The sequence below is a fragment of the Martes martes genome (genome assembly GCF_963455335.1).
Source record: "Martes martes genome assembly, chromosome: 5".
Classification (NCBI taxonomy): Eukaryota; Metazoa; Chordata; class Mammalia; order Carnivora; family Mustelidae; genus Martes; species Martes martes.
The window spans coordinates 158,821,812-158,846,841 of NC_137892.1; the positions used below are offsets into that span (position 1 = coordinate 158,821,812).

A 25,030-nucleotide genomic window follows, 5' to 3' on the forward strand; every position below is an offset into this window, starting at 1 on the left:
CCCCCAGGTGTTTCCTACACCAGTCCGTTCATTGTCTCATTCGCGGTGGTGGGTTCTGTCCGTACCCGTGTTCACTCGCAAGGATGGGACCTGCTGTATAAAGAGTTCACACGTGTACAGATGCAGGCAGAGGATTTTCCAATGAGGTCTGATCCCGCTATCTGTGTCGTTTGGTTTGGCTCACGGCAGGCAGATCTTCCTCTTAGAGAAGTCACATACATGTTTAATTATATCAACAATATGGTTTAATTTGTGTTTTGCTTAAGATTTGCATTTCCCACTTTTTTATTATTTCATCCGAGTGCCCTCAGTGGAATTATTAAACGTGTATAATTTTGTTGTGAAAACAATTCACATACATAATAATTTTCAAAGCAACTTGTAATTAAGTAAGGAAGGGAAGCAACAGATGTTGGAACCGGAAAAAAATGGTTTTCAAACGTTGACTGTTTTTCCCAGATGCCGTAGTTTCTTCCTCCCCAAGTGCTCCCCAGTCCTCAAGTGTGTAAGAACTAGAGCCCCGTTCAGAACCCTTTTATGTGAATACAAGGAAAGCCATAAGAGGCTCCTGCTACATTTAGATTTTTTTTCCATTTAATATTTCAAAGCAGAAATACAAGGTGATTTGTGGAAGCCTTTGAAAGTTGTCAGAAAAAAAAAAAAACATAATTGTTTTGCTCTGTGGTCTCATGGTATGCCGCAAGAACATTCTTTGAACAGTAGTGTCCCCATTTCTCTCTATGGCGTGGTTTCTCAAGATCCGTTTGGCTTACAGTATCTCAGGAGACTCTGGATTGAAGGGAAAGTTGCAGTAAAGACTCTTAAAGATAGAATTGGCTCATACCAGGCCACATTCTTGCATGATTTTATAAAGCCGTGCTGCGTGAGAAAGTCACATCCCACACACGACCACTTGGCATCTTGCTTCTGTCATGATGTGAAACATTTCCCACATCTGTTCCAGTCTATCCTGGTCCCATGAAATGGCCCCAGTGTGAGAGCAGTCCTCAGAGGAACTCGAGGGTCATCGCGTGGGAGGAAGGAATGGTCCCAGCAGAGAGAGGGAAGCCGAGGGATCCACCTGATGAAATTCTCCCGGCTCTGCATCTGTGGAACCAGGAGCACGTGAACTGTAGCCTCTCGGAAGAGGGCGAGACAAAAATAGTAGGGCCAACAGATGGAATCCAGACATCAAGAGGGGCCCTCCGATGTTCACCAGGCAGATTTCGTTAGGAAGCTTATTTAATTGATTTCTTTCCCTTATCTTCACAACTCCTAATAGCTTTTAGTGATAAGACCTTGCCATCTGTGCCGATTACATGCGTCGTCCTTGAAAATTAATTTCTCTAATGGTGTAATCTCCTACGATATTGTTAATTCCTGAATAGTTTTACACGTGGAAAGAAAGCAAACCCTCCGTAGCTTCAGTCCCTGACTCATGTCGGTCATCCCATCCCGTGTAGAATTTTCAGAGCTTTTCACCTGTAGACCGGATTGGCCAAAAATGTTGGGAATCTACTGTGTGTAAAGAAGTGTATTAGGCGCTAGGGAAGGTGTGCAGATACGTTCAATAAAATTCCTAACCTCGAAGAGCTGAGTCCCCAGCCTAGGAAGAAAAGTACAGATCACATGGCTGGAATGGGAGGAACAAGTCAGGAATGCCAGTGGGACAAGGAAGAGGAACCAAAGAGTGCAGAGGACGGGGAGGTTACCTCTGGCCGGATGGGCCAACAGCCCCGCAAGGTGTGGCCAGGACCTGGCCCAGGTGAGATGGAGTGGGAGCTTCTCTGTGAACGGAGCGTGCATGAAGGGTATGGATTGGAAGATGTAGGGAATTCACCAGGACCTGAAAGGAAGACACTGATTTGGAAAGCGAGTTGATTCGTCCCAACAGGGTCATCAACACCAGGCTGAAGGTGCTGGTTTCTCGGCTCTCGTTGACTTGCTGTTGCCGTTCCGAGGTCGTAGATAGGCTTGACTTCCTGGGTTAATGTTGACCCAGTACAACTCCACTACTGACTTCAAATGTTTAAGCTACGTCACGTTGTCATTGTTTTTACTTAGCAGGGAAAAAAAAAGTGATGGTTTCACTAAAAAGATAGACACTATCTAATCTGAAATATATGCGTGTTGTGGATGCAGATACGTGAGGGTCCGTATGTGTGCGGTCCTTATTCTGAAATACACTACTTTCCCACAAGTATTGGTTCAACCTTAGCGGGCACTTGCTCCCCAACCTAAAAAGCTTAAATTTAAGGTCAGCGTCCAAAAATAGGTCGTATAAACTTGGGTTTAGTCCTATTTTGGAGAGGAAAGTCCCATCCCCAATGATGGGATGAACTAATTTGTTTTTAAACTAACTAACAACAATGAAAATGTATTTTAAGATTTTCAAGTCAGGGACAATATCTATTTTATTCACGATTGTGTCCTCAACATCCAGCAGAACATAGGATAAATGGGTAAATAAACCTAGTTATTAAATTCATGGGTTAATTTTTTAAAGATGGTGGCAGTTTGGGGAAATATTGTCAACATCTTTTCCAATGAGGTGATTATTTTCATGGATTCTGTGGCCCTTGTTGGCTCTGTGGTTTCTCTTTGGTCTTGTATGACAGAACGTACTTTGTGGTGGGTCTTCTCTTCCGTAGAGATTCCCCACACCCCAGTGCAGTTGCCTTTACTTCACATTTAATTTTTCTTCCCATGATGTTTGCTTATGAACATTTTATTTCTTGTTCATATTCTTAAGTTATTTCAAATTCTTTCTAATTAGCCTTACAAGGCTGCTCCAGACGAGGCGAGCTTAGCACTGAAAACCAGTTCGCCTGCAGTAATTGTGTATGAAGTTCATTAAAATTGGTCTTGATATTAGATTATACTTCGCAGTGACCTTCCAAGACCTTATCAGATCCCCACAGGCAAGACATGAGTACATATAACTAATGAGGAGCACCTCATTAGAAAAGAAAATCTGAATTTACTACTTTAAAGTGGCACTGATTCCAATATTTGAGCTCCCTTCTGTAAATAAGAATTCCATGTACTAGGGATCCCAAGCCCTTTTTAGACCATCAACCTGCCTGCTAATCAAACCTTGTCTTATTTCCCTCGGTGCACTCTGTACATACCAACCCACATCTTGTCCAGATCTGTCCCTGTAACAAACAAGTCTTGAGTAACGGTGAGTTCGAGCCAGCACTTGGGATGTGGGCCGGGTGGAGTGAGACTCTGGGTAGATTGCTGTCCTCAAGAGCTCTCAGCCTGGGAGGAGAAAAATACTAAGCCGGACAGAAGTGGCTTCAGGTTATGGGGTGCCTGGGTGGCTCAGTGGTTAAAGCCTCTGCCTTCTGCTCGGGTCATGATCCCAGGGTCCTGGGATCGAGCCCCGCATCGGGCTCTCTGGTCAGCGGGGAGCCTGCTTCCTCCTCTCTCTCTGCCTGCTTCTCTGCCTACTTGTGATCTCTGTCAAATAAATAAATAAAATCTTTAAAAAAAAAAAAAAAAAGAAGTGGCTTCAGGTTAGAAAATCCCACAGTTGAATCCAGGCTGCAGGTACCTGTCCAGGGAATGAAAGGAGCCAGTAAGCCTCTTGTACATGGGATGGCTTTCTCTGGAAAAGCTGCCATGTCACCATTTTAAGAAGTCAATAGGGTGTTTGTGAGATGTGATTCCATGTGTGTGCCTTCATGAAGAGGTTTGACAGGCTTTTACTTGGGTGCCCATATTTTATATCATCATCTCAGGGCTTCTCACACTCTCGCATCACCTTGTCATCCTTGGCACTCATGGGTCATATTGTTCTTAGACGGGCGCCATAAATCACGGCAGGATCAGAGGAGTCTGACCAAGGGAAACCCTATTTCAACCTGGTATGAACTGTTGATTTAAAAATTCTGCCATCTTATTTGTACCTTTTACCTGAGTCTTTGAAAAAAAAAAATGTAACTAATAGATAACTTTTTTCCCCCAGCAGATAATTACTTTTTGTTCCTTAGCAGAATTTATAACCCCTTTTGTTGCTTTTAGGCTGTTATTTGCATAGAGAGGCCTCTGACCAAGTGCGGCCATGAGTTTACTACAAACTTACTGGGTTTGCCTCCTCTGTTTGAAGGGAATCTGAATTAATCTTCAGCATAAGTACTCACATTAAAAAAGACAGGCTTCCCACAGAAATATTTACAGCAGGAATGGTATTATAAGAAAAAAGTTTTATAGTTCTGGCACTTTGCAGGCCTTTTATTTACATCTCAGCAGAAGATAGATATTTGCCTGGCCTGGTTTTTCCCTGTGAATCATGTCTAGTAAGCATTTCAGGATGAAATCATCGGTGAGGCTGAGGGTAGAGAAAGCAGAGAGAGGCTTGTTTGCCTCAGTCTCCCCGCCACACGACATGGGGCTGGCTTGTGGAGAATACTGCGAGATTCCAAGCTGCCAGTTGCAGACGCCCTGTCTCCGTGGCTCTCCACTGCACCCTTAGCCTTCTCAGTGCCCGGTGCAAAGTAGCTGCTCAATGAATTCTGTGAAATGCACTGGCAGCCTTCAGATCAAGGGAGAACTCTTCTGGTTTTGGACCAGTTAGTAGAGATGAAACGGTGTCTCGAGAAGGCCCTTGTATTTGATGGAAGGCACGGAGAAGAGTCCGTTCTTCAACGATTTGAGTTTGATTTGTGCCTCTCACCTGTGGTTCACCATCCGGGCGCCGTTTCTCATGGTCACGTCTCTGAATAGAGGAAAGGCATTCGGAGCTGCAGAGCTATAGCTCACGGACGGTAGGGCTTCCGGGCACAGACTGAGAGGCATGGCTGTTTCAAAGCAAGGGCCAATAGAACGAGTTCTGTCAGGATAACATATCTAGTGGTTGAGTCGCTTGGTAAATGGTGTTGGCTGTGAGGATTAGAAATAATTCAGACCTGTACCCCTGGGGTAAATAATACATTATATGTTAATTAAAAAAAAAATGGTTGAGAGCTATTCACCTGTAAGGTGCCTTTTTGTGAATTTGTTATGTGTGTGTGTCTGTGTGTGTATGCGTGCACTTTAAGATTTTTGTATCTATTTGTCAGAGAGAGAGGGAGGGTGGGAGAGAGAGAGCACAAGCTGGGGGTGGGGCAGCAGACAGAGGGAGAGGGAGAAGCAGACTCCCCGCTGAGCAGGAAGCCCGATGCGGGACTCGATCCCAGGACCCTGAGATCATGACCTGAGCTGAAAGCAGACGCTTAACCAACTGGGCCACCCAGGGCCCCCAGCCCCTTTGTGTGAATTTGAACAAGTTTCCCCTCCCAGGGGTCTCAGTACCACAGGCTTGGGTTTGAGCCAGCAGACTGCATGTTTCTATAGAAAGAATGGTGCCTCTTCCTCGAAGTGCAGACAGCACCACGCCAAGGCTCGTGGCTCAGGAGAAGATGCAGGCTGAATTTCAGCCCTCCGACACCCCCTCGGCCAGAATTTCCTTTGTGCCGCCGGCATATTGCGCCATCTTGTACAATGTCCACTCATCAGGCTTTAAGTATAAGTATAAATTATACTCGTATAAATATTTACATTTCACTTGTATTCATAGATTCATACTCATCATTTGACAGGACAATAATCAAGTGGAGAATGTAGCGAATGAGACATTTTATGTTAATGAGATTAACAGAGAAAGAATGTTAAAGCCATTTCTATGGATGCAGAATAAGTGTTTGATAAAATGCAGCGTGCATTCATAACAGTAAAAGTCACCACGGCGTGGATGAGAGCTTCTTTATCCTTCAAGGATAGCTGTAACCTGAAGGATACCTCTTAAAACACTATAGCAAACATCATCATGCCACGTGGTGAGAGATTAGAAGCTATTCCACTGAAGTCAAGAAAAAGTTAGGATTCCTGCCAGCCCTGCTAAGGTTCAGTATTGTGCTGGAGATCACAGCCAATTCAATACACCAAGGCAAAAAAAAAAAAAAAAAAAAAAAAAGAACAGTTGTAGGGTCAGGGGTAGAAAGAATGAAGCCCGAGGATTCCTGCCAGCTCTTTTACCTGCATCGCAAAGATCAGACACTATTTGTTAATGGCTGGTCATTACATGGAGGGTGACATTCACTCTTTGCCTCGTTTGGCCAATGGCATCATGCTGAGCTCTTGCAGATGGCGGGAGAGAGGGTGTGCTTACTGGAGGAGCTCCTGGCCCCTGCCCCACTTGAACCATAGCGACTTGATTGTTCCCTGTTTGTATATTATTTGTTGATTGAGAAGTTATTGAGTATTTCTAGAGATTTTGAACACCAGTGAGCTAAAGTTACTGAAAATGATCCCGGTATGGTCCCATGAGGAGATGTGTGGAGCCCCTTTGTGCCATGTTTGTCTGAGGAAGTGCTGGCAGGTCGGATCCCAGCTGAGCACCTGCTGGGCGACGAATGGCAGGCGTCCAGTCTGGGTGAGGAACAGGAAAACGAGAAATTGGTAGCGGCCCTCTGCACCAGTCTCACTGTCCCATGCGGACAGATGGGTCCTTGTGGTTCTCTGTCCTTGGTCCTTTACTTCCCAGGATCGGGTAGAGGGGTAGCACCAAGGAGGGGGCAGGATTTGGGGGTAAATTGAGGAAAACAAGCATCTTAGAAGAAAGTCATAGGGGCCTGCAACCATGGCGTTATGTTTGTGGGTCTTCAAGATGGTGCCGTGGGGCTGGGATACAGGGCGTGGGGTGGGGGTTTGGGACAACACAATTGGCCTGAGTTTCTGGGTATCTGGAAAACAGAGGACTCTGGCTTTACCCCTGACTAACGTGGAGCCACAGAAATGCAATTAACACTGATCAACTCCGTGTTGTTCAAGCCGGGCCCCTCGGCCCGCCCTTCGGATCTCTTACTCTAGAGCCCGCTTGCATACTAATTTGATTGCCATTTTGTGGAATTATATATATTTTATATGTAAGTATATATTAGAGATAATAAAGAGATATTTAGGTTTCCAGCTCCCAATGTCATTCTTGCCTGCCCACGTTGGTGAACAAACCTGACATCTCCCTCCCCTGCTGGAAATGTTCTGTCCGAACACGAATTGGGACATTTTGTGGCGCAATAAAGCCAAAAAACCTTTAACGTTCTAAAAGAAGAAAACTAAAATTATTTCTGTCACAGTGTAAGAGAAAACATAGATGTCTGTATTCACCCCAACATATCACTTATTTTTTTTTATTCTGTATACTTATATTTGTAAGAAAATCCAACAATTTAGAGATGTGTTAGTCATATTCTGGAAGGGCAGACATTTTTATTCTGCCAAGCTGTAGAATTTTCTTGCCTAAATGAATAGAAATTGAAGCAGAAAGCAGGCAATACTCTTGCTTAAATTTTGCAATATTTCCTAGAATAGAAAAATGAATTTTAAAATCATCCACAGTACAGAATTCTAACTATTTTAACTGGGGCATTCTCCCTGGGCCTGGATAATGGCTTTGAATAAGAAACACCCCTTCCTTATTAAAGAAGCAACCTTCTAGAATGACAGCATTACATCTGCGTTTGGTGGCTCAGATAACTTTCAAGTAACTTCTACGTAAGTGACTTCCATCGTGAGTTTTTATATTTTCCTATATAAATGTGTGTCTTTAGCACCAATAAGGGGGAAGGGTTTGAATGGCTAAAAGCTAAGGAGTGGGTGTGCAACATGGTGCAGGAGAAATGCATACCTGCAGTTTAAAATATGGATTTGGGAGAAACCTACCTACTTCCTGACTTAATCACCATTTTATATTTTAGGAATTTCCAGCAGAATGATTTCCTAATCATATTTAAGCAGATGAAAACCCACAGTGTTGTCTAGTCTTTAAACATTGATTTGGACAATTATTTTTTATAGGACACTTCCAGATTAATCAACTGTTCCATGTCATCACCATATGTTAAGTATATTCGAGTCTAGAAGTGTTTAACTTGTAAGTTTGGTTTCAACATCGTGAATATTTAATGCCTCTGCAGTCCTCCTTTACGGGCGAGCAGCCACGTCGAAGCACGTGGCCGGGAGCCAGACCCGGTTTAGGAAGCAGGTGAGTTAGAGGGATTTGGCTGTCCAACCTTGTGGCAAAGACTCCATCGTCTTCACAAAGTCTTACAGTTCTCTTGATACGTGCTCAGATAAGCCAGGTCATCAGGTCTCCACAGCTGTCACAGAGATAGAAATAGAGAGAGACCCATGAGAAGTGGGGCATAGAACGTAGCAGAATTGTGGCCTAAAACTTGGTCACAGGTAAAAAAAAAATAAACAAAATATAAGCAGATGTGAGAAATGTTTCCAGGCTATGGTAAAATATGTGTATATATTTTACTACATCAAGAGTATGTCAGTAATAAGTAAATTTAATTATAACCCCAAGAAATCATGAAGCCATTAAATTAGATCTGAGAGACAAAGTTATAAATTTAGAAATAAATCTGTCAGTAGTGGTCTTAGACAAATTATTGTTTTTGACGTTGTCACTTCATTTAGATGGAATATTCCCTTTTGTGACAATTTAGTTGGGAAGGATCCTATTAAAGCCACTGTACGATTGTGTTACTATGCTAGGATGGTGATTCTAGCAGGAAAGGGCAAAACCTTTATCCTCAGATGGGAAAGGCATCTCTTTTACTGGGAGACTGGGGGGTTTCTTGTGACAGTTGCTCCCAGTTTGGGGAGGAAAGGCAATAGAATGATGATGGAGGACAGGAAGCCCACCCAGGCCTTGGATCTTGGAATGAAAGTGACCGTAACCTGTGACCACATGTCCTTGGCACACCCTCATTGTACTTTATTCTTTTCATTAGAATTATTGCAGGGACCTGTGCATATGTTTTAAACATTTGTAAAACTGAGGCACAAAAACTTTTAATTGCATTAAGGAAAAAATAAGGATAAAAACCCAATGTTTGGACAACTTATATTTTAACTAGTGAGTCTTTTTATTTTCTGTGATCAAGACTTAAAACTTTTCTTAAGGCAGCCAAGATTGTATTTGGTTTTTCATTTTGTTTTGTATTAGCAGTGACATTCTGCTCTTAGGGCATGGATAATTTAGCCAGAATTGGTTACTCAAGGCTTCGGAAGCGTTGACTGTGTCCCTCCTCTGGTCTGTGATTGTGAGGCCAACACCCCTTGCTATGGAATGGGTCAGTCATACACAGAATCCCAGGCTGAGTGGCCCATGGGATTGGCCGTAATGCAGTTGGTTTCTAGACACTCTTGTTATTTCCAATTATTTCCCTCTGCCTCTTAATTCCCATAACACGTAGTTGGTGTGGGCTTAACTTCTTATGGGTGTTTCCCTTGGACATCCCCTGTTTGTTTCACCAGCAACATCTAAAATCTCAAAGCTGTAACTTAGCATCTTTGTACACAGCATAACTGCCCCAACAGTGATTATGGAAAGATGGATGAATGGATGAGCCGGAGGATGGGTGGATGGATAATGTGATACTTCTGTTTTCATAACTACCCTGTTATTTGAAAATTGTCATTTGGACAGTATTACTGTGACTCTTAATTTAAAAAATATAAATGGTGTAATTAAGATATGTAGGTCATTAACCATAAGTTTTCGCAGGAAATATTCAGCAGATAATAGGACTCTAATTAAATAATCTGAATTATAAACAGAAAGTCATTTAAGGATCTTTATTTGAGGAACTAATTACTTTCCCACAGTAAATTGGCCAAAAGAAGAGCAAAACAATAATAATGATAATAATAATATCGTCCCTTGTGATTTAAATTATTAGCCAAAGATGATGATAAGACATGTTTTCCATTTCCCAGACCCATTAATAATGGGATCCCAGCTTGGAGAGCCCCAACAAAACCCAAGTGTCCTATTTCCATACTGGTGAGATGAAATGACGGAAGGACTTTGGCCCTAGCAGTGAATGTTTCAAATGTATCATTCATGATGTAATGATTTTAGATTAGATGAATGTTCTTACCACTGTTTTTTAGGGGATGACATCTTAGCTGATTATTTGAGGAACATGAACTGATAAAAAGCCAACTTTATGTAGACTCAGGTAAGAACAAATTTCAAAGACAATTTTCCACTAGATGATCACATTACAGAGGGAGTGAAGTGATGTAAATACATGGAAAGTTGGGTGGAAGTTAAACCTAAACTTGTTTTTACCAGTGAGATAAATCCGTTCCCCTGAGTATGACCTGCTAGGATAATTAAGAGTTATTGTGACCATCCACACTAAGAGAGGATGATTTCTTAATTGCTAATGACCAACTTTGGAGAGCCTCTAATATTTTTATGTTCTATATCCTGACCAGCTTTGAAGAACTCATACTATTTTCATGTTCTGCAACCCATTTTTAGTGCTGGGCCTCTGTGCCAAAGATACCTCACAATCCAGGCTCCCTGCTAACCTCTGTATATGTATTATCTCATTAACATTCCCCAATCATCACGATGTGTCTTTATATGCCCACTCTATAGATGAGAGTGCTCAGGTGCTACATTCAGGGATTGAAAGGAGTAGACCCCCTGGATGGACCTCGTGGTCCTGATTATCACACAGAGCCGTGAACTTGGAAGTGAAGAGAGTTTCACAGTAAAACCTGGCCAGCCCACATATAAATGAACTCAGAGAAGAAGCTACTTGAGGAGTATAACTAATGACAGGCCAGCTCCCTCTACCATGATAACACTTACTGGAGAGCCACCCGCCAACAGTCTTGAGGGCAAGGGATATTTTAGATGGCTTTCCCATTAGAGCATGGAGGCAAATGGGCTTAAGATTTTATGAACACAAGACTGCATCCTTGGTCTTTCCAATCCTAGTTAAGTTTGGCAGAGGGGTGACTTCCCTAGTTTCAGTTTTGAATCAATGAAGTCAATTGCAGAATCAATCATAAATGATGAAATTGCTCTTAACTTTGAGAACTTTGATTCCAGGTAGTTTCTTCCCCATCCGTGTTTGGCAATGTGTGCTCCCCTTAGTTCTGTTTCCCCCAAATGAGCTCTCATCACTCCTGCCTTGAAGAAACTCATTTAACTTTGTTGAACCCATGGCCTCTCTCTTGCTTGACAGCACACACTTTTCTCTGTGGCACCCATCTGCGTCCTACAGAGACACACTTGGGGAAAAGCTCATTTGCAGAATGCGTAGAACACCATTTTAAATTCTGTTTATGCCCTTAACGCAAAAGGCATTAACCCAATATATTTCTCTCAAGCATAGTGGATTTTCACTGACTCTACAGCTTTAATGGAATTGGCGAAATTGAAGTACAATCTGATTGTCAACACAGGTATATTCTGTCGCTATTCCGTAAAGCAGACTTAAAATTAACTCTGGATGGTATCAGGCATCTTTAATAAAACATGAGTTGTAACAACCAACCTCAACTCAGTACATAGCCTGCAGGTCCCTTATTCACACCTTGATTTTCCTAGGTATTATTAATAAGAAACAATGGTCACTTTTTCTTAAAACTTTGAGCCAAAACTTTCTATAAGAAAAAAATTGTAAGAATATCATAGCAGGAAGATAATGAGTTTTCCATGAAGGAATCTAATCCTTCCAATTGCTTGCCCTGGGGAGACCAGATTAAGAAAACTCAACTTCATTTGAATCCTGTATTAAACTGAATCCTTGGAGTATTAGGGGGAAAAAGCAGGGTCATGGAATAGCTTCCTTCTCGTGTACAAATACCAAATAAATGTAGCTTACATAGGTGTGTATGAGTTTTCTGTTGCTGTGTAACAAATGAACGCAAATTTAGTGGCTTAATATAACACGATTAATGATCTCACAGTTCCGTGGCCTGGAAGTCCAGGCCCAGTTTAACTGACTCCTCCGCTCAGAGTTTTAGGCTGAAATCAAGGTGTTGGCTGGAACCTCCAACCTTTCCAAGGCGGGGTCCTCCTTCAAGCTCTCCAGTGGTAGAACAGCAGGCGAATCTCTCTGTTGTCCACTCCAAGGATGTCTTGGTTAAGAGAGATCTCATCAAGAGAGCCCTATTCCATCAGCTTCACGAAGCCTGTCCACACCCACGAGGAGGGGATTACACAGGGCATGACATCAGGTGATGGGCATGTTGGGTGCCCACTGTCACAGCGCTCTTCAGATCATAGCTATGCTGTACGTAATTGATGTAAGTGCAGTTGACTCATGGAAAATGGACCAGGTATTCCCAAGGCTCCAAGGAGGAGGACCCAATGTGGGACCTGAACACACAATCCCATATGCCTGATGAAATGCAGGAGGGAGCTGAGTACTCTGGGTCTTGGTGAGGTAGCTTTACAAATTTTGCCAGTTGAGTAAGCAGATAGCAGGCGTTATAACAGCAGTGGAAGAATGCAGGGGAAGGTTGGGCGCCTTTGCTCCAGGTCACCCATTTCAGTGGTTGATTTGGGAAGGAAATCTCTTCCCCTTTGATAGGTTTTCACTTCGAGCTAAAAGTAGTTTTTCCTCTCATTGCACTGTATTTGCCAAAAAAAGCTGTCTGAATTCTTCATGTTCGCTCTCAGAGACGACGAATTTAAAGGCATTACAGTGAGAGAATAAAATAAGGAAATGGATCTTCTCATTTGAGTTGTACGTTTATAGCCTGCCCACAAATCACAGCCTCTGTAATAACGATTGCCAGTAACACCACTGATTTTCTTATTCTCTTGGGCTTTCTACAGTGTTATAAAAAAGAATGCCTAAAATAATGTGTAAGGAGGAAAGCCAGCTCCATTTACACACACACACACACACACACACACACGCACGCAATCTGGTACATGCACAAACACATATCTTTTTTAGTAAGACAGCACAGGAATATTTGCTTGCTTTTTTGCACCTAAAACAAAACGAAGCAAACAAACAAAAACATGCAGGATGACGGCTTGTTGAAAGTGAATGCACACCTTTGAAAGCCCAACTTGTTCAGCCCAGCCCTCTTCCTCAGAGCCAGAGATAATGCCAGTCACCCAGTACGGGAGAAAGTTGCATCAACCCCAGGCTCTACCCTGGAGACACTCGCAGGCTGGGGAGACCCCAGGCGAACAACTGGGACACTGAAGGTTTCTAAGAGCTGTAGCTAAATCCGATGAAACTCACTGAAATGCAAGCAGGTTCTGCCTGGAATGGTGCAATTTCCTACTTTAAAATACACTTCATGTCACAGTGTTTCTTTCACATTTTAAAACATTCCATTTTTATTTCCCTGAACTTTTTTTTTTTTTTTTAGATTTTATTTATTTATTTGACACAGAGAGAGAGAGAGATCACAAGTAGGCAGAGAGGCAGGCAGAGAGAGGGGGAAGCAGGCTCCCTGTTGAGCAGAGAACCCGATGCGGGGCTCGATCCCCGGACCTTGGGATCATGACCTGAGTCAAAGGCAGAAGCTTTAACCCACTGAGCCACCCAGGCACCCCTTAACTGAACTTTTGATAACTGGGAATAGTAATCGAAGAAATGAAGAATATTCATAAAAACCCCTAAATCATCAGCCTCTCTGAACGGTAGCTAGTGTAGACTGTCAGGTAGCATTGGGGTATCAAATCTTTTTACTTTCTCTGAAACTGATTCAAGTGTATACACTATTATTGGAGGCCAAAGGACTAACCCAAAACCGAACTGCGGAGTCCAAAATGTGTGCAGTGTCTTGTGATCACCTTCTGTAACCCCTGATTGGCATTTGTTGGCATACGTTCTGTAGGCTCAGTGTCGGTGTCCCCTCCCAGAATTCATGTGTTGAAAACCTAATGCCTAAGGGGATGGTATTAGAAGGTGAGGCCTTTGGGAGGTGATTAGGTCACCACGGTGGCGCCCTCATGGATGGGATTAGCGTCCTCATAAAAGAGGTCCCAGACACACGTAGCTTACCCTTTCCACCACGCAAGGACGCAAGAGAAGTCTGTAACCCAGAAGGAGGCCCTCACCCAACCATGCTAACCCCCTGATGTCAGGCTCCTAGGCTCCAGAGCTGAGGGGAGTACATCCCTGTTGTCCCCATCTGTGATGTTTCCTTGTAGCAGCCCCTATGAACTAGCACACCTCCCAGGTGGCTACAGATTTGCTATGGGTAAGATACGCTTGCCATATGACCTTGGTTAGAGAGTAAGAAGCTGGCCTTGGGGCCGGGCTCTTTCACCAAGCCATCCGGTGACTCCACAACTTACCCAAATGTCATGGAAGATGATTTTAACTCCTGCGCCTTGAAAATGTACCACAGCTAAAGAAACTCGTGATAAGAGAAATAAGATTATAAAAGCTTGCGGTTGATACGCATGTGTGTATGGGTGCTGTGAGAGGCAGTTGCTACACTGGCTGTGGATAGAAAGTAGCATTTTGTAGGTGTGTATGGTGGCAGGGGCAGTTGGGCTCCATGGTGCCCATTTTGCATTTATTTATTTTTTATTTTATTTTTTTTTAATTTTTTTTTAAGATTTTATTTATTTATTTATTTGACAGACAGATCACAAGTAGGCAGAGAGGCAGACAGAGGGAGAAGGGAGGAAGCAGGCTCCCCGCTGAGCAGAGAGCCTGATGCGGGGCTCGATCCCAGAATGCTGGGATCATGACCTGAGCCGAAAGCAGCGGCTTTAACCCACTGAGCCACCCAGGTGCCCCCCATTTTGCATTTATAAAGCATTTGTCTACAAATACTCCATGGTCATGTCCGTTCAATTGCCAGTACTCCAACGTGAATGCTATGAAAAACAGAACTGTTGTTTTAATGTGTGCAAGTAGGCGCACACACAGTTGTTTTGAAGATCGCTTCTCATCAGCAAGGTAACCACCGTTTCTGAGAAAGACTGATTTTCCTGTGGACATATCACTTTTAATAGTTTTAGTGAGGTATGATCCGCGTACAATAAACTGCACGTTTAAACATAAAATTTGACACATTTTGACAACCGTATTCATCCATGAAACCATGTCACCATCAAGATAATGAACATGTCTATCAACCCTGGACTTTCCTTGTACCTTTTGTAACCCCTCCCTCCTCCACCTCCCCAAGCCCAGGCAACCACTGATCTTTCTGGCTCTACGTTAGTTTCCATTTCCATCATTTTATGTGAATGGAGTCATTCATTCGGCCGGCTTCTTTCACTAGGCATTATTTTCAGATTTTTCTATGCCATACACATCAACAGTTCATTTCTTTTTACTGCTGACTGGGATTCCCTTCTGTGGCTATGAGATGACTCGTTTAGCTAATCACCTACTGATAGATAGACATATGGGTGGTTCTATTTTTGGCCATTACCAGTAAAACTTTTAAGAATGTCCATGTACTAGTATTTGGGTGGACATTTACTTTCTCTTTTTTTTTGGGTAAATATCTAGGGAGGAGATGGCAAGGTCATACAGTAAATGTGTGTTTCATTTATTAAGAAAGTGTCAAATAGTTTCAAAGGGATTGTGTCACACTCCATATCTACCAGCAGAGTAGGAGGGGGCTTCCTCGTCCCCACAAGGTCACCAACATTTGGTGGTGTCAGGTTTGGATTTTATGGTTAATTTATCCATTCTGTTAGGTGTGTGTTATTTTCCCTATGGTTTTGATTTTTTTTCTAACAAATGATGTTGAGAATCTTTATATATGCTTTTTTTTTGCCATCTGTCTTCTCTTGTGACGTGTCTGTTGCTATCCTTGACAATTTTTGTATTAAGTTTTTTTATTGTTGAATTTTAATTTTTTAAACACACAATGGACATGAGTCTTTTACCTGATTTGGAAATATTCTTTCTCAGGGTGTGGCTTGCCTCTCTCTCTTCAGGGTGCCTCTCAAAGAACAGAAGTTCCCCATTTTGAATAATTCCAATTGTCTTTGTTTCTCTTACCTGAGTAACGTTTTTGGCACTGACTTGCTTGACTGAAGCTCACAGAGAGATTCTTCTAGGTTTTCCTCTAGAGGTTTTATGGTTTTAGGTAGTTGGTCTATGATCCATTTGAGTCTGCTATGAAGCAGGGAGTAAATTATCATTCAGAGGTCTTCTTTGCACAGTTAGTTATCCAATGGCTACAGCTCCATTTGCGGAAAAGTCTCTATTTTCTCTGCTGAATTGCCTTTTTGCTCCCTCATCAAAACTGAGTAAACCATACATGTGCAGGTCTATTTCTGGACTTTCCAGTCCAGAATTCCATTGCTCAGTCTTTCTATCTTGATGCTGACAGCACAGAATGCTATTGTAGTTCTAGAATGAGTCTTGAAGTCAGGTTGTTGAAGTCCTCCAGCTCTGTTCTTCCTTTCCAAAATGTTTTGGATATTCTAGATATTTTTTAAATTTCTGCATGAATTTTAGAACTAGCTTGTCAATATTTATCCCAAAAAAGCCTTCTTAAATTGTGATCCAGATTGCATTGATTCTATAGATCATTGAGGGAATTTGGTGTTCTTTTAGTGTAAAGTCAAGAATACATTTTGTGAGATATATTGCTAAGTATTTCATATTTTTGATGCTACTGTAAATGCCATTCTTTTAATATCTGATTGCTCTTTGCTAGTATGTGGGAATGAAATTAATGTTTTCTATTGATCTTGTATTCTGAAGCCTTGATAAATTAATATTACTCCTAGTATCTTTCTGGTAGATTCCATGGTATTTTCTACATATACAATAACAATGTTTGTGAATAAAAAGATAATTACTTTTTACTTTGCATTATAAATGACTTTTAATTCTGTTTCTTTCCTAGTTGTGTGAGATAGAACTGTCAGTAGAGTATTGACTAGAAGAAGAAGGGGCACATATGCTTGTCTTGTTTCTGGTCTTAGGAAGAAAGCATGCAGGCTTTAACCATTAAGTAATACATTGCTTGTATATTTTTAATACATGTCCATCAAATCTGGGGAATTTTTTTATTTTCATAGTTGATGCAAAGTTTCTATAAGAAATTAATTTTGAATCTTATCAAATGGTATTTTTCATCTATTGAACCTATCATATAGGTTTACTTTCTAGACTGTTAATAAATGGTGAATTACACTGATCAAATTTCAAAGGTTAGTGCAACTGAGCATCCCCGACAGAATCCCGACTTAATCCTTTCTACAGTTATTAAACTTTTTCTACAGTTTGGAGTTTTACTTATCAAAATATTGTCAAGAATTTTTGTGTCTCTGTCCATGGGACATATTCACATGCAGTTTTCTTTTCTTATAATGTCTTTGTCTGGCTCTGATTCTGGATTAAAGTGGGCCTCATAGAATGACCTGAGATGTGATCTCTCCTTTCACTTCCCTGGAAATGTTGTGTGCAGTCGATTTTACTTCCTCCTTATGTCCTCCCTGCCTCCACTTCCATGTTCAGTCTTCTAACTGAACATGCTCGAACACATGGAATGCAGTTACCATAACTGCATTAATGTTCTTGACTACAAATTCTGTCATCTGTGTCATTTCTGGGCCAATTTTAGTTGACTGATTTTTTGCTTCCTAAGACCTTGTGTTTTTCAGCAGCTTCTTTGACTATCTGGTCATTCTAAATTACGTGCAAGACATGGTGATTTTTTTCCCCTTGGGGTGTCTTGGACACACTTTTGTGTTCCTGAAATTAAGTGAGAGCTTTCCTTCAGAACATGATCAAGTTGTGTGAAACCAGAATGAACGTTCTGGCTTTTGCTTTAGGCATTGTTAGTTGAGACTGGAACAGAGTTTGGGGTGATTTTTCCCACTGCAAAAGCAAGACCCTTCTTGGTCCTTAACAGGTGCCCAGTGAATTGTGAGGTTGTTCACTCTTGCTCTTAGGAGCAAACACTGTGCCTGGCCCTGTGTGAGTGATGTGCACTGTTCCCCTTGATCTTTGCAGCTGGGTCTTTCCCTACTCTTGTGGTTTTTCTGCATTTCACTGATTTGTTCCCAACTGAATAGTTGAGGTGGGATGTCTGCCTAACACTGGCATTCCCTCTGTGCATCTCCCTCCTTCTGGGAACTTCAACTCCTTTGGCCTCCTCCCCTTCTCAGCTCTGTCTCCTCAGTCGCTCGCTAGTCTGCAAGCCTGGGTTACTCCTTCCCCCACCAGGACCCAGATCCCTCATCAGGGATGTAGGCTGGGTCACTTGTGGGGCTCACCTCCTGTTTCCCCTCACTTGGCGATCATTGCCCAGCGTCCAGTGTTTTAAGAACTGTTGTTCCGTACGTTTTTTAAATTTATGTTGGGGGAGAGGACTAATGCTGTTTCTGTTACTCTATCTCGGTCGGAAGCAGAAGTCATTCTGTGACCTTAGCGATCTGAACCCACCACGTCTCTTTCACTTCTCTTCCTTACTGGGTACCATGAAGCTCATTTCCAGGACTTCCTGTTAATTTTTGCTGTTTGCCTCAGTTGTCAGGGGCAACACGCCTGCTTCTGTGCCCTTGCTGGAGCACTTTGGCCCATTGCAAACACAACGGCATTTCTTCCTTGTTCATCTTGTGTGGAATGGCTTTCTGTCTCAGGAGGACAACTTTTGATGCTGAAAGAGAACTTGATAAATGCATGCAAAAACCACGAGTATTCCCTATGAGAGGAAATTGAGTTCCTGTATTCAGCTATTGATGACATGAACATAAGGGTCATTTTCATAGTGTGTGCTGAGCACACGCTATCAAAAGTTTGCGTGAATTGTCATCATCTGTTTTACTTTCAACCTGTGGAATATAGATATTTCAGTATTTTTCAAAGGAAAAATAAACAGCAAAACACAGAGTCCATCTTAACCACCTGAATTTGTTCCCCAAGTTTTTGCACATTTCCTCAGAATGCACTTATTTGTGAATTGATCAATATGATTTATACATTCATCAAAAAAAATACTTTACTTAAGATTGGTAATGTAAATTAAATGTGACAAAATTCTTGCCCTTGACAAACTTGCAGTCTTTGGGGGAAAGCAGGCTTACAGATAGACAAATTTCAGTGAAATTCATGCTTTGATTCTGTGAACCAGGCCTGAGGTGACAGTGGCCTGAATTAGGAAAGGGCCAATATAGATGGGAGGAGGGAATGGACCCCAGAGTCTACTTCTACAAGCACCTCCCAGCTTCAGGGTTAAACGTTGTTTTTTGTTTTTTGTTTTTTAAGATTTCTTTCTTTTTTTATTTCGGGGGGCGGGGGGGGCAGAGGGAGAGAGAATCTCAAACAGACTCCATGCTCAGCACGGAACCCGATGTGGGGCTCGATCTCATGACCCTGAGATCATGACCCGAGCTAAAAGCAAAAGACACTCAACTGACTGAGCCACCCAGGCACCCCTGGGTTAAACTTGAAATGGATGGTTCTCTTACTGTTGACCGGGACAGAGAATACATGGGGAACATATCTGGAGAATTGTGCAAAATTGCTTTAATAAGCTTCAGGGTGTTTTGTTGTTCTTGACCTTCTGTTTATAATTTTCTCCTTGCACCAATGGTTTTCTTTCTTTATTTTTATATATTTTTAATTTATTAAAAATTAAATTTTTTATTATTTATATTTTATATTTTCTAGCTTCATTTTTCCAGAAATAATTGATACATAGCTTTCTGTGAGTTTAAAGTGTATCTCATGTTGATTTGATCCATTTATATATTGCAAAATAATCACCACCGGAGTATTAACTACCAGCTCCGTCCCATCACATAGTTACCATTTCTGTTTGGAGGTGAAAACATCTAAGATCTTCTTTCTTAGACATCTTCAGTTACATGCTACAATATTATTGGCTATAATCGCTATGTCATCCCTATATTAGATCCCCAAACTTGTTACTCTCATGACTGGAAGTTTGTACCCTTTGGCAATTATCTCACCAGTTCCTACCCCCACACCAACCCCTGGTAACAACCACACTCTTTATGTTTCTCTGAGTCTCCTTTTCAGATTCGATGTAGAAGTGATAGCAGCAGAATTTGTCTTTCTCGGCTAGATTTGTTTCATTTAGCATAATGTCCTCAAGGTCCATCCAAGTTGTCGCAAATGGTAGATTTTTTTAAAAATTTAATTTGAAGACTTTATTTACTTATTTGAAAGAGTGAGAGAGAGACAAGCAGAGAGAGTGTCAGGCAGAGGCAGAGGGAGAGGGAGAAGCAAGCTCCCTGCCGATCAGGGAGCCCTATGAGGGGCTCGATGTGGGGCTGGATCCCAAGACCCTGGGGTCATGAGCTGAGCTGAAAGCAGATGTTTAACAGACTGAGCCACACAGGTGCCCCTCTTTCTTTCCTTTGTACAGAAAATATCATTCACTCTTTCCATTTATTGCAGGGATTTTTCAGGGACCAAATAAGAGATTTTCATTCTGAATGGTAATATTGGACCAATCTGCCGAAATAAACTGAAAATAATACTTGGGTTTTGGGATCGGTTCTTTGCTTCAGGATTTTCTCCGTGACTTGGAGTCAAGAAAAGTGAAATGGGACAGAATATCCCATTAGACTTTGGCCTCCTCATAGAGTAATTACAATGAGTTACATTCCTAAAGCTTCTCATGGTTTACAGAGTGTTTGTCTATTAATAATTTCATTTGACCTTCATAACCACCCTGTGATGAACACAGGAAACATTTTTCCTGGGAAGAAGTGGGGACGACCTCCAAGCTTGGGTGCTGTGTTCCTTCGCAGGTTGTGTGGAGTATCGTGACACTGCCCGAGTGCGCCTGTAGGAAAACTGGACTTAAATAGAGGATGACTGACAACCTAGGAACTGTGCTCCTCCTTTGTTCTTCAGGAAAGCCAGAGAATGTTCTAGAATGAAATGTATCCAGAGGAAAATAACTTTTATTACTGGCAGTTAGCCTAGAGGTCCTCATAAGACCCAAATAATGTAACCTGAGCATAAAAGCCTGGATCTATGGGAAGATTTTCTTCCTTTTTATGGTTGAATGGTATATATTATAGTATATATTGTATATTATTATTTTCCATTGTATGTATATTATATGTTATGTTCACACATATACTGCATCTTGCTTATCCATTCGTTTGTTGATGGACACCTGCTTTGCTGCCATTCCTTGGCTACTGTGAGTAATGCTGCAATGAACACAGGAGTGTAGACATCACTCTAAGATCCTGATTTCAGATTCCTCAGCTGAATACCCAGAAGTGGAACTGGTATTAGTAACCATTGTCACCTAATATTTTCCACCTGAATATTAGGAATCCTATGTGACAAGTAATAGTTATTAGCTCCCTGAAATTTCTTTGAAAATAATTTCTATCTTTAGCATTAAATATAATGATCCAAAGTTGGGTAGTTACTCCAGTGGGTCATCAGGATATTGTCACGTCCAGATTTGGCTGTGCCGTAGAACGATTTGCCATTGAATCAAATCACTTCATAATTTGGGTCGCTGATAGAAAACTGATGGGTCATACCATTTCTCAGCATTTCGTTATTTGATATTTTATTTATTTATTTTAGATTTTATTTGTTTATTTGACGCAGACACAGCAAGAGAGGGAACACAAGCAGGGGGGAGTGGAGGAGGGAGAAGTAGACTCCCTGCTGAGCAGGGAACGTGAGGCGGGGCTCAATCCCAGGACCTTGGGATCAGGACCCAAGCCTAAGGCAGATGCTTAACCCACTGAGCCTACCCAGGTGTCCCTGTAATTTGATATTTTAAATGAATGCATCACAATCAAACCTCAAGAAGCAGATGAAAGGGAAGTTCTGAGTCTCAAGGTAGGCTTCATAATGATGAAAAGACAATAAACGGAAAAACAAACTTCGTTATCAGAGGCTAGCACTAATAAGCCCGAATTGATCTTTATCCTTGAGCTGTGCCCATCTCTGCCATACGGGACATGTCACCAGCCCACAGAGACCAACTCAGCCCCTTGAGCCAGCTTTAAAATATATTTGCTATTCATGTATTTCAAAAATGAAATTTCACCTCCATAGAAAAGGTGACATTTCTCGTGTACGGAAGTGGAGAGTTACTGGGAGCATCTTCTACATTTGTTTCTTAAAATGGGGGATCTCACTGAAGAACTTGTCAATGCTCAAAGACCCGCCATTTCTTTTTTTTTAAAGATTTTATTTATTTATTTGGCAGACAGAGATCACAAGCAAGTAGAGCAGCAGGCAGAGAGAGAGAGGAGGAAGCAGGGTCCCTGCTGAGCAGAGAGCCCAATGCAGGACTCGATCCCAAGACCCTGGGATCATGACCTGAGCCGAAGGCAGTGGCTTTAACCCAGTGAGCCACTCAGGGGCCCCAAGACCCGCCATTTTTAAGCAAGGGTCCATAAAGCACGAATGTTCCAAGTCAGTTTCAGCCAGGAGCCCTGGCCACCTGTCCTGCCAGGCTGAGGTGATGAAGGGGAGGATGGTGGCATCTGGCATTTTCAATCTGGGGATGGTGGTACCATCACAGTATAAGCCTGGAAGACCCCAGACGTAGGTTTATTTCATTCCTATCATGTGGCCTCCATTTCAAGAGAAGATGAGAGGGCTCATGCGTGTTCTGCCTGGTTTTTCACACGATTGGGTTTATTGGCATTCATTGGGGCTATTTTATTTTTCATTTGGGAGGCAGCATCCAAAGAATATCATAATAAAAGATGCTGTAAACAAAGGGAAATGGAGTCATCAATCTTCCTGGTATGTGTTGGGGTGGAGAGAAGGCACACTGGTGTGGATGGGGAAGGAACGGTGAGAAGATCCGAAATCAGAGAAGCAGTTGTGACCACTCTCCATAATTCCTGCTGAAAGCTCGTGATGTCACCAACAGGAGGAACTCTCCTAGGTTTCGTTACTTAGGAATTTCTTTTTAATTGGACTACTAGTAGAGAAAAACAGCTATAGTAACTAGATTACTGACAAAATACATATTTTAATAGGCTTCCAGGTAGGGCTAGTGGTGTGGACACATGGCCACTCTCTCTCCTACTGGAAACACATGACTGTCATATTAAAGGAGTATTCCTTCAGAGCGTAAACCCACAAGGACAGCTTTTACTGTGCCTAAATCCCCGATGGGAGGGGAGAGGAATTGGTGATGGATTCACAGAATCTGAGCGACCACCCCCAGGAACCTTGGTGTGCGTGGGACCTGGGTAAGACTAGTGATCCCATCGGGTTATCACATCCCTCAGCTGTGGATGTTGTGTCCCTGGTTATGATTGCAAACACCAGATTTTGATGTAACCCAAGGGACAAATGTAACTGCATTAAGATGATGGGAGATGGGAAGTCCTCATGAATGTTGCAGACACAGGGATGGGGGAGGGAGTAAAGGGCCAAACCCTCTCCTTCCATAGGCACAGTTAATGGATAATGCCTGATCCTGAAAAATTCTGGTTGTTAGAACTAGGGGCTAAATATGCAAATATTTAATAACTACAAGATACGGAAAAAGAAAGAATATTTCTCTTTTTCATAAAAAAGCTTTGAGGGCTATTTAACACTTACTGGGTATATATGTTTAACATCAATAAAAAAATCATTTTTTAAGTATGGTCATAATGGGTGCATCGTATGTTGTGGGTTTCCCTCTAATGAAACAACCTTTATTGTCCAATGGAAGAACGAACAGTGCTGTGTCCAAGGTCAAACCTTGTACCCTTCATACGCGGTGCTTTTTTATGGAAATGCTGTGTTTAGAATTCTTGACAAATAAATCTTTAAGAATCTTAATCAGTTCCATACACCGCCCCCCCCCCACCTCACACCATGCCCCATTTGCCAGACCTTCAAACGTACACTGCTCAGTAACCGGGACGCCCCCACCTGTGCTTGCGAGGGAGGAATCTGGTGGCGAGGGAAAGGACGAGAAACTGAGAAATGCTGTCCAGGGACTAACCAGCGAATGCTGTGAAAAGTTACACACTAGAAGTTGCTCTGTACTCTCTGTGTTATTTGGAGACTCTTCTACTCTTAACACTTACAGTCCATCATCCCAGAGCTTAAAATACTCATTGAATTTAAACTGAGCATTATGTAGTCCAAAATAAAATGTTTGGTTCCATAACTTTTAGCCTTTTTTTAAAACACTTAAGCTTCACTTCGAGCAGTCAGCAGTTTGGGTTACTCACCAAGGCAGAGGAAGGGGATCTTTAGGGACTCACCATTCTTCTTCGCATCTGGGTACATGTATTGTTTCATTCTCCTTGTTGACGCAGGAGAAACTGCAGATTCCTCCTGCCGTTGACCTGAACACTTAACAGGCTCTTAAATCCCCAGCTGAACAACACTGTGTTTTTCACTCGGTAGAGTAACACGTGGGTGTCAGGATGTGAGGTTCAGAGAGCCGCGTCTCCCAGGAAAGGGAGGAAGCGCGGGTCTCCACTGATGCTTGCACCATAAGCACATGCCATCTTCTCGCCCAGGAGTACCAGCCTTGCAACACCAACCCGTGCCCCGAGTTGAAGAAGACCACGCCCTGGACACCCTGGACGCCCGTCAACATCTCGGACAACGGGGGCCACTACGAGCAACGGTTCCGCTATACCTGCAAAGCCCGCCTGCCTGACCCAAACCTGCTGGAAGTGGGAAGGCAGAGAATCGAGATGCGGTACTGTTCCAGCGACGGAACCAGCGGCTGCTCCACGGACGGTGAGCGGCCCCCCAGGACCCACTCCCTTCCCGCAGAGGGGTGTTTGATCCCATCTCTAAGGTCCGAGGAGAGCGAGGGGAGGGGATGTTCTCCTTTTGACAGTTTCTGGCATCGCCATCTTTCTGACAATGCCCCTCACTTGTGCAGAGCCGGCTTGATGGCCAATTGATGAGAAAGATTTCTGTACCCAGGTGGTCCTGTGAATTCAGCCCTCAGAGTAACACTATATCCATTAGCGATCCAGAGTCGTTGGCGGGAGATTTGTTTAAGATCAGGCAATATCTTGAGGAAGGCTCGGTGGTCTTCCATAAATCTTCTGGCCCCCCAAAATGTAAACTGCAAACAAGCTTTTACTTTAATTCTCCCCGAGCTGGACCAAGACAAAGTGCGTCTGTCTGTAGAGGGATCTTTCTGCTAAAAAGTTCACCATGTGAGAATCCTTTTATAGTCTTTGAAATTCCTGTTCTTTTCATCCCTGCAGTACCATGTGAATAAGGTAGGGACAACTCTAAGGTAGACTGGGAGATGCACCCTCTGCCTGGTCCTGTGGCTTAGTGGG

General features: G+C 42.5%; 1 protein-coding gene across 1 annotated transcript in view; it reads left to right on the forward strand.

Moving 5' to 3' along the window:
* Positions 1-25,030, forward strand: part of SEMA5A (semaphorin 5A) — a 464,615-nt gene that overhangs the window by 415,448 nt on the left and 24,137 nt on the right. The window contains exon 18 of the mRNA XM_080804210.1: positions 24,245-24,470. Within this exon, the coding sequence (XP_080660336.1) occupies positions 24,245-24,470 (226 nt within the window). The remainder of the gene's footprint in view (positions 1-24,244; positions 24,471-25,030) is intronic.